The 10,601-nt window shown below is 46.8% G+C and overlaps 1 protein-coding gene across 1 annotated transcript; it reads right to left on the bottom strand.

The window, feature by feature from the left end:
• Positions 1-874: 874 nt before the first annotated feature.
• LOC146754974 (olfactory receptor 14A16-like) lies at positions 875-1,857 on the bottom strand. Its single transcript, XM_085526650.1, has one exon. The coding sequence runs from the start codon at positions 1,843-1,845 to the stop codon at positions 880-882; it is 966 nt and encodes a 321-aa protein (XP_085382776.1). The 5' UTR covers positions 1,846-1,857; the 3' UTR covers positions 875-879.
• Positions 1,858-10,601: the final 8,744 nt, after the last annotated feature.

Raw genomic sequence — 10,601 nt, 5'->3', positions numbered from 1 at the left:
CTGATGGGTTCTTACAGTGAGAGTGGGGCAAGTCTCTTCTTACTGGTGACAAGTGACAGGATGAGGGGAAATGGCCTCAAGTTGTGCCAGGATAAGTTCAGGTTGGACATTAGAAAACACTTTACAGAAAGGGTAGTTAAACACGGGAATAGGCTCCCAAGGGTGGTGGTTGAGTCATCGTCTCTGGATGTGTTCAAGAGCCGTTTGGATGTGGTGCACAGAGATATGATTTAGCAGAGGGTTGTTAGAGTTGGGGCACTATGGTTAGGCTGTGGTTGGACTTGATGATCTTCAAGGTCTTTTCCAACCTGGGTAGTTCTATGATCCTATGATTCTATGAAGCTTGGAAACTTCTGACGTGATAACCCATATCCAAGAACTTGTCCTGTGCAGGGTCTCACAGGGAATGATGAAGAGGGGACGTGACAACCAACGTGCAAATCAGCTGCTGCTGCTGGCCTGTCAGAGGCACTGACAGATGTGAGCCTGAAAACACAGACCCCAGCCAGGAGACCAGGGATGGCCCGTCAGCTGTTGCAGGCTGAAGTCACGGCACAGTTTGATAAATAGCTATTTGCTTCCTGCTGGACTGTGGGTTTCTGAGCACATCCAACCCCAAGACCTCCATAAATGTCTCACAAGAAGGAGGACAGACAAAGTCACTGCACGTCCTTTATTCTGTTAAGGTTCACAGAGAGCCTGGTTCATTATATACAGTGTCTCTGGGCTACACAACAAAGGCACAAGATAAGAGGAATTTATTTCAATAATTATATTTTAGCAAAAAAAAAAAAAATAAAATAACATTTAATACATTACAATTATAAAAATTGATCAAAACTAAATAAAACAAAGTGTTTGCAACAGTAAAAAGCTGCATTACTTGTCATGAATTAGAAAAGATGGGCAGTTCAATGTTTTTGAAACACATATGGACATCGCTTTCCTCACTGCATCCTTGACTTCCTGGTTCCTCATGCTGTAGATAATAGGGTTCAGTGCTGGCGGTACCACTGAGTACATAACTGCCACCATCAGGTTCATGGATGGAGAGGAGACAGAGTAGGGATTGAGATAGGCATAAAAGCCAGTGATGATAAATAGGGAGACCACAGCAAGGTGAGGGAGGCATGTGGAGAAGGCTTTGTGCCTTCCCTGCTCAGAGGGCATCCTCAGCACAGCCATGAAGATGTGCACATACGACACCACTATGAAAACAAAGCACCCAAAGATTAAACTGATACTAAAAAAGATAAACACAACTTCCCTGAGATTTGATTCTGAGCAGGAGAGCTTGAGGATCTGTGGGATTTCACAGAAAAACTGGTTGACAACATTGCCTTGGCAGAGAGGCAGTGAAAACGTGCTGGCAGTGTGCAGAAGGGAATTGAGAACCCCAGTGCCCCAGGCAGCTGCTGCCATGGTGGCACAAGCTCTGCTGTCCATCAAGGTCCCGTAGTGCAGGGGCTTGCAGATGGCAACGTAGCGGTCATAGGACATGATGGTGAGAAGGGAATACTCTGCTGACATGAAGAAGAGAAAGAAAAAGAGCTGTGCAGCACATCCTGCATAGGAGATGGCCCTGGTGTCCCAGAGGGCGTTGGCCAAGGCTTTGGGGAGAGTGGTGGAGATGCAGCCCAGGTCGAGGAGGGCCAGGTTGAGGAGTAAGAAGTACATGGGGGTGTGCAGGCGGCGGTCGCAGGCTACGGCTGTGCTGATGAGGCCGTTGCCCAGGAGGGCAGCCAGGTAGATGCCCAGGAAGAGCCAGAAGTGCAGGAGCTGCAGCTGCCGCGTGTCTGCCAACGGCAGCAGGAGGAACTCGCTGATGGAGCTGCTGTTGGACATCTGCTGTTCCTGGGCTTGGAGTCCTGGTCAGAGTGCAGATGATAATGACAAGTCCAGACCATTCTCAGACACACTCCTCCTTCTATACTGTAATTTTTTTCTTTCCCTTAAGAAAATGTTCATTTAACTCCAGAACTTGTATTTATTTTCATGAATTTCACCATCCCTTAAGGAGTAGAAGATAAAGGAGATCTTACATTTTTCTCATTTCCTAATCACATCCCAGCATCCTGGATATTTTCCACTTTATTGCAGCTGTTCTTTGAGACCCCAGACCCAGCATCTGTGCACTTCAATTTCTCTTAGAGAAATCTGCCTGTTTGCAGGAGGAATCAACTATTAATATCTGCAGAATTCAATAAGTTAAACTGATTGTTTCCTTTTAGAAAGGAGAGGCTGAAAGCACAACCTTGCTCTTTGACTGTTCAGAGAACAACCGATGGATTGACAAAATATTTGCTCATTTCAGAGCTGTGTTTAAATTAGACATACACTTTTAGATTTCTGCCCCCAGTCCTTTTTGCCTTCGCTCAGAACAGGAAATGGAAAATCCCTGCCTTGGCTCTCCTCTGGCAAAGCAACCTCACAAACATCCTGTTGTGCAGTGGAGCTGTGATCCCCTGCCCCAGGCAGCAGCTGTGGCAGCACAAGCCCTGCCGGGGGGCTCCTTCCCCCCACACGTCTCCCTGCAGTGCCCTGGGCAGCTCCCCGGGCAGGCTGAGTGCTGAGCCTGGCAGGCGGCAGAGTCCCATACCCGGCACACAGCCCCTGGGGCACAGCAGGGACCCTGCTCTGCAGGACAGCCCTGGGCACTCTCCTGGAGCCATGCTGGGACACGCAGCCCTCAGGGCTGTGCTCTGACTCTGCAGCACGGGAGCCCTCAGCTAGGGCAGAAGGCTTTTAACACAGTAAAGAAACATGCAGTGCCTGAAGCCAGATATGATACGGGATGTCCCTGATTTGGTTAACCCTCAAAGAAAAGCATCTGCATGGTCTTTAGTGAGACTTACTATGTCATGCTCTGTGAGTAATGCTCCTGCTGTGTGCTCCCAGCCTGCTCACACCGTACACATCCTGGAAGCTCTTTCCCCTTTCTCTCCTCTCCTTTTGGGAGCTGCAGGCTGTGCTGTGCACAAGAGCTGCTCCTGGGCACAGCTGTCTCTCTGCAGCACTGCCCACTTGTATGAGCTCCCTGTGTCCCAGGAGCCCGGCCCAGCTCAGCAGCAGAGGATGTCATGTTTTATCCTTCCCACTCTTCTCCCCTGAGATGTCCCTGCATCCTCTTGGCCAACAGATCCTGAAAAACAACAGCATCATGATTGTACTTTGAAATCTGATGAATTAAACACCAGATGTACAGTGGTCAGTGACTGATTCCAGACCTGATAACTGAGATCCTGTGATGAAACAAAATGGGCATACAGGCAAGGACAGAGAGAGGTGGACTTCCCCTGTGCAGGACAGTGATCCAGCTGAGGCAGTGCAGGCGTCACATCCCTAATTGGAAACCCTGGGGCTGAAATGGGATTCAGCTCCCCATGGGCACACGGTATCATTGGGATTCCTCTGGTTCAGCTCAGAAGAGCACAAGGAGTTGCCTGCATGTGAGCTCCTGCTATGAGTCCTCGGTCCTTCAGCAGGGAGGCAGCTGCTCACACACAGACACTGGGTGATGCCCAAGGTGCCTGGGCTCTCCTGATTTGTGCCAGTGCTTGTAAACCGTGTGGGAAATCCCTGAGATAGACAGCTCCTTCCTGGGCATCAGCCGAGGGCCAGAGAGGGGATAGCACCGGCTGTCTGGTGAATTCACATGCAGCTGCAAGAGCAGCACAGGGCCTTCAGCAAAGCTATGCCCATGGTGTCACCATGTTGCTATGTCAACTCCAAGGCCCACAATCGGTCTATTGCCTGTGTGCCACCTTCTGCGCACTAATACCATGGATGAGCTCTCCAGTCTGGCTAAGTCCAGTGATGCTTTCCAGTGAGGATGTTTACTCCTGTATTTTTACACTAATGCAAACACCAACGCACAAGAAGCTAGAAATCTTGGTAGAGCTGCAGGCCTGAGCTCCTTTTTGGACCACAGGGGCACAGTTTAATGGCTTCCACAACTGCACTGTAGCACAAAGGGGATACAGAGTCTTTAGGATGGATGGGCGAGAAGACAAGGAAGAGCGACTGCCCTCTGTGAGAGTGCACTGAGATCTGCCTGGGGATGGCAGAGCAGCCAGGTCAGAGCTAATGGAAATGGCCAACAGAGGAGACCATCAGTGTCTGTACCTGTCTTCCTGATCAGGAAGAGCAAGTGGAAGGTGCCCTCTGCAGACAGATGGGAGTCTCATGTTGTCTGGCCATTGTCCCCTTTGGGAGCCTTTTTCACTCCAGTATGTGCTGCAGGGACAGCACAGCAGGGCATGTGGCATCCAGCAGATCCGTGGAGAGCACAGATGGCAGCTTCTTGACCAAGCAGTGGAGGAACCAAAGAGGAGAGGTGCTCTGCTGGATCTCATACTCTCCAGAATGGAACGTCTGGTGGGAATTGTGAAGGTGAAAGGGGCATCAGGCCACGTGCAAATGACAAAAGAATCTAAATTTATTTGTTTATTTATTTATTTATTTATTTATTTATTTATTTATTTATTTATTTTGAGGCTGTAAGCTTAAAAGATGAACATATATGTCAATAAAACTGAAACAAAGAATTGAAGACAAAGATAGAAATCAATGAAAATGTGTTAACCCTTTTCAACATGAGAAATTCTCATGAGTCTTGTTCCATTTTTAGTTGTAAATATGAGTCTTTGTAACGATTTTGAGTCTTTTTTTTTTTTTTTTTTCCCTTTAATTTAGATGCTTTCAGGTACAGAGACACAGACGGCGATGCCAGTGCCATCACTGCCCTGTGACTAAATCCCGGCGCCCACCGCTGCTCTTCCCTGCTGCCTATTTGATGTCCCTCATCCTCCAGGTGTCTCCAGCTGTCCTAAATAAATGGTCGTGGTTAAAGGCATGTTTTCAGCAGGCCATTTAGACACATGCTCCTGCCACAGCCTGCCAGATTTCCCCATCCCTTTCTTATTGTTCAATCAGATACCTCCCAATTATCTGTCTGATTTGTGACTTTTAGGGGGATGACTAAAATTTGCTCCATCTCGCCAAAGACTGATGGACTGTGTTGTCAACTCCTTCACTGTGATTCTATCTATCCCTTCCTATCTTTTCTTTTTCTCTTACTTTTTCTTTTTCTATGTCGTTTTCTTTTCCTTTTCCTTTTCCTTTTCCTTTTCCTTTTCCTTTTCCTTTTCCTTTTCCTTTTCCTTTTCCTTTTCCTTTTCCTTTTCCTTTTCCTTTTCCTTTTCCTTTTCCTTTTCCTTTTCCTTTTCTTTTTCCTTTTTCTTTTCCTTTTCTTTTTCCTTTTCCATATCCTTTATTTTCCTTTTCCTATTTCTATTTCTTTTTTTTTCTCCTTCTCTCTTTCATTTTTTCATGCTTTAAAGAAAGCATGAATTCTGAAAGATGTTCATTAAAGTCAGTAAAAGTGAAAAAAAGAGTTGAAGACAAAGATAGAAATCAAGAAGAAAGTGTTAACCCGTCTCAGTGTGTGAAATACTCACGAGTCCTGTTCAGTTCTAAGTTGATACCTCCCAACTCCCTGGCTGATCTATCCAAGGGAGATTACTGAAATTTGCTCCATTCCTCAAAAGTCTGTTGTCAAATCCTTCACCGTGATTCTATCTATCCCATCCTATCTGTTTCTAACTCATTTCTTGTGCAAATATTCCCTATGAAAAATAAACCTCAATAGAAGCTGCTTGGACATGGCATGCAGTTGATCACTGTGTTTTACTGTTCATTCAATTGCATCACCTTTCCTTCTGTTTGTTGGCCGTAAATAAAGAGAATTCTTTCTTTTTCTGTGTGCAGCTGGTTCTCTGTGGAAAGCCAGTGGGAGTTGGTACAAAGGAGGTTTAACACTGAGCGGGTGACGGTAGAGGAGAAGAGTGATGTGAGGAAAAGTGATGCAAGTCCCATGGGGCCAGTGTGAGTAGGAGTGGGATGGGGAGGTTGAGGAGGAACTTTGTCAACACAGTAACAGTACAGAACTCATTGGGACATCCTGGATTGACATCAGTTGCAAAGTGCTTCTTTAACTTCTTGTATAAAACAAACTATAAATAAATAGACAATAAATGCATTTTGGATTCTTGCTCTTTAAGCTCTCTCCATTTTGCTGAACACATTCTGAAAACCTGAAGAAGAGAACAGGAAGGTACAAGGCACAAGAGGCTCTTTAGGTTATAATGGGCCCCAGTGAGCATTTGGTGCTGAGTCCATCAACCTCCAGTGCAGAGAGAAGTTTGCACAAAGTGCTCAAGAAGACAAAGTCAGAAGTAACAGTGAAGTTTCTTGGAATATTAATGGTCCCACTGAGGGCCATTACCAAGTAAGCTTCCCAACAGACTAGTTAGAGAAGATAACTGGAAGCCATGACTACAGGCAGGCAAAGGCACTGGCATGCTAAGAAACATCTCCTTTGCCTTACGAAGCAGACAGGTCAAGCCCTGATTGCAAGACCAGAAGTAGGGAGATCCTGTCTCTCATGTTGGCTCAGGGCACTTCCTGTGGCAGTGAGTTGGAAGTCTATATGATGTTAAGTGAAAGACATAGGAACGGAAGATCCCAGGCTCTGCATGTGGTGCAAGGATGCTGTTAAGTTCCTATCCCACATGTGCCCTGTGTCTCATTGCAGGATGTGGGATGTGAGAAGGGCCCAGTCTGAACAAGCAGTCAATCCCTGTGAAACTCTGAACTTCAGATCTCTCAGTTCCAATGCCCTCCAGTGCACACTCTCCCATAGTTTTATGTCCTTTATGTTACGCGGTGCCCAGAAGTGCACCCAGTGCTCCAGGTGAGGCTGTAGCAATGCAGAGCAGAGATCCTTTCTCTCACCCAGCTGGCAATAAATTGCTTTATGCGCTCCAGGGGACCGTTGGCCTTCCTGGCTGCCTGGGCACACTGCTGACTCACTTCCAATTTTATGTTGAGAAGGACCCCCAATGCTTTTCAGTCAGACCTCTCTCATGTGTCCCATATCCAGTCAGTGTGTATGTCCAGGGTTGCCCATACCCAGGTGCACAATCAGGCACTTGTTCTTGTTATACGTTATGCATTTGGTGCTTAGTACCAACTGATAACCAGTTCTCTGACTTGTGCACATCTCTCTGCAAGTCCTCTCCACCCTCAGTGGAGGCAACAACACCTCCTCATCTGGTCTCATCAGCAAACTTGCTCAGAACATCTTCTAGTCCTGCATGCAAGTCATCTGCATAAACATGAAAGGAAAGTGGCCCTAAAGTGGAGCCCTGGGAAACTCTGACAGTGACCATCTACCAGCCCAATGGAACCCACTGACTATAATCTTTTGGGACAGAACTACTGGCCAACTGCTCACTCACCACTGCTGGTGAACCTGAAAGGCAAAATGTCAGTGTGCTGGGACATGCAGACAAACACCAATATGGTTACATATAGCTGCATCAATTTATTACCCGAAAAGCCATGATTTTAAAGGAGACAGACAAGGGTGTCCAAAAATCACACACGCTAATTGGAGGAAAGCTACTGCAATAACAACCCTATAACCCCCCTTCAAAGCCACGAGCCATTCATTCTTTTCCTAGAGATGTCCTTTGTTCTCATGCTGTTTATCCTGCTCCGCAGCTGCTGCTCTGTGAACTCTTTATCTCAATCCATGGCTGCTGCTCTGTAAAATTCTTCTTGTATTACAAAACACCACGTTCTGTTTCTGTCTAGCTGTATGCAGGAGTTTCTGTCCAGAAGGGTGCTGGAGAAATAGTATCAAAAGCTCTACTGAAATCCTCAAGGATTACATCAACTGCCTTCCCTTGTTCAGCTCAATGGATAAAGGTATCATAAAAAGACCTGAAATTAAATAGGACCTTCCTCTCAGGATCTTGTGTTGTCTGTGACCAATCACAGAATTGTCCTTCAGCTGTTTTTCCATAACTCCCACCATCATTTTCTCCATAATTTTATCAAGCACTGGTGTGAGACTGAGAGGTCCATAGTTCCCCTTGTAATCTTTCTTGCTCTTCCTTACGATAAGACAACTTTTGCCAGCTTCCTGTCAACTGGTATGACCCTAGATTTATTAGATGCCATTGAAATGCGAGCCCAGAGCATACTAAATTGTCATCAGTGCAAGAACGCAGATGTGCCGTATCTTTGCAATGCCTTGAAATCCAGACTATGCCACAGATGGAGCAGAGAGGAAGATCTGCCTCTTCAGTTCTGAGCTCATCCTTTCGGTAAGCTGAATATCACTACGTACTCCATGGGGTCAGGTACAAAAGACACAATGGGTGCCCTAAGCACGGGGCTGCAGTGGTATTTAGGATGGCCAAGAATACCTCCCTTCTGGCCCTCAGCTGATGCTCCAGAAGGAGGTGTCTATCTCATAGATTTTCCGTCACAGTTTACAAGCACTAGCACAAAACTAGGATCACCCAAGGCACCTTGGGCATCACTGAGAGTCTGTGTATGAGCAGTGCAGTCGCTGTGGAATAAAACCCAAGGATTCAGATGAGGGACTCACACACAGACACCTCACTGTGCACATCTGAACTCAGCTAGGTGAACTTGCAGCCCCCGTGGTTCTTTGAAAAACTGATCCCAATTCAGCCCCAGGGTTTCCATCTGAGGATGAGATGCCTAACACTAGAATAAGGATGGGATGGTCTGTTGATAACAGGACAAATGGAAATGGATTTAAATTAAAAAGGGGAGACATGGGTTAGATGTGAGGAACCTATTTTTTTACACAGCAACACTGGAAAATTTGCCCTTAGAGGCTGAGCATGCCCGATGGATGGGATCCTGGGTTTACTCTGGGTTTACCCTCATGTCAGTCCATGTTTCTACTCATACTTTTGTCTAGGTGAACTCTCACTTTACTCAAGGTTTTACTCACAATTCACCATCAGGGAGTGTGATCTGGAGATGGGCTGGTGGAGTGACTTGCTGGCATCCCCGAGGGAAGGCTGCCAGGCAGATACCCCCAGAAAAGTGGTTGACTCCCTGCCCTGTCACAGTCAGACAGAGCTGACTGATGAGGAGGGTTGGAAGAGAGTCCCAACTCAACATCACAGGAGCCCCCCCATGCCTGCCTAGCCCTCAACCCCTGATCCATCTTAGCAACAGGTTTGACACTCTGAAATCTGAAGGAGATAAGAATGGGGAGGCAATGGAGGATCTGCCTAGGAGGGAGCCTAATGCAAGGCAGTCACTACCAAGCCTTGTGACTTCCTCTGCCATGAAAGAAAGAAGGGTGGCCGTGGTGGGTGACTCCCTTCTCAGAGGAATAGAGGGCCCCATTTGCAGACTGGACCCGAGTTGTCAGGAAGTCTGCTGCCTTCTTGGCTTCAGGTCAGGGACATAATGAGGAAACTCCCAATGCTGGTTAGGTCCACTGATTATTTTCCACTACTCCTAGTTTAGGTGGGCAGTGATGAAATTTCTTAGAGAAGCCTACAAACTATGAAAAGAGATTTCAGGAATTTAGGCCATTTAGTTCACAGAGTGGGAGATCAAGTGATATTTTGTTCTGTACCTTCAGGGGCAGTGAGGGACACGGAGAAGGCTTGGAAAGCAAAGCAATGAACAATTGTCTCAGAGGTTGGTACTGAGCCAGAAACTTTGGGTTCTTTGATCACAGGGCAGTTTACTTGGCCTGTGGTCTATTATCCATGAAAGGAACCCAACTGTCTCAAAGGGGGAAACAAATCCTAGCACAGAAGGTAGTGGGGCTTATCGAAAGAGCTTTAAACTAGCTACGATGGGGGAGGGGACAAAACAGAGCTCACCAGAGATGAGCCTAGGGGAATGCGGCTTGTGTTGGGAGAGAGGTAGATGCCTCAGCTGAAGTGTCTACACCAACACAAGGAGCTTGGTCAACAAGCAGGAGGAGCTGGAAGCAACTGTGCATCTGACAAACCATAACCTAGTTGCTATTACCGACCCATGGTGGGACCACTGCCATGACTGGAGTGCTGTAATGGATGGTTACAAGCTCTTCAGAAGGGATAGATGAGGAAGGAAGGGTGGTGGTGTGGCCCTTTATATTAAAGAGAGTTTTGATGTTGAAGAGCTTGGGCTTCAGAACCATCAAGATGCGTGCATGTTTGTAAGGATCAGGGGAAAGACCTGTAGGTGTGACATCTTGCTAAAAGTCTCTTATAGACTGCCTAATCAAGGTGAATTGATGGGTGAGGCATTCTATGAGCAGCTTACTGAAGTCGCACGATCGCCAGCACGCATTCTCTTGGGAGACTTCAACTTCCCTGATATATGCTGGGAATATAATAAAGAGCAGAGGAATCAGTCCAAGAGGTTTCTAGATTGTATAGAAGACAGCTTCCTTACTCTGTTGGTATGAAGGCCTACCAGGGGTGGTTCCTTGCTAGACCTGCTCTTCACTAACAGTGAAGGACTGGTTGGAGTTGAGAAGGGTGGGGACTGTCTTGGGCAGAGTGGCCATGAAATGGTAGAAGTCTCTATTCTTGGAGATGTCATAAGGTTGACTAGCAAAACTACTATCCTGAACTTCTAGAGGGCGGACTTTGACCTGTTCAGGACACTTGTAGCACAGGTCCCTTGGGAGTCGCTCCTTATGGGTAAAGGGGTCCAGGAAGCCTGGACACTCCTCAAGATGGAAATCTTAAAGGCACGAGATCAGG

Source organism: Coturnix japonica, chromosome 37, assembly GCF_054131305.1.
Source record: "Coturnix japonica strain WE chromosome 37, WE-NBRP24, whole genome shotgun sequence".
Classification (NCBI taxonomy): Eukaryota; Metazoa; Chordata; class Aves; order Galliformes; family Phasianidae; genus Coturnix; species Coturnix japonica.
The sequence above is the reverse complement of the archived record's forward strand: the minus strand, read 5'-3'. Positions and strand labels throughout refer to the sequence as shown.

Excerpts from the sequence above, each read along its gene's own strand:
- LOC146754974 (XM_085526650.1), bottom strand. The coding sequence starts at position 1,845 with ATGTCCAACAGCAGCTCCATCAGCGAGTTCCTCCTGCTGCCGTTGGCA.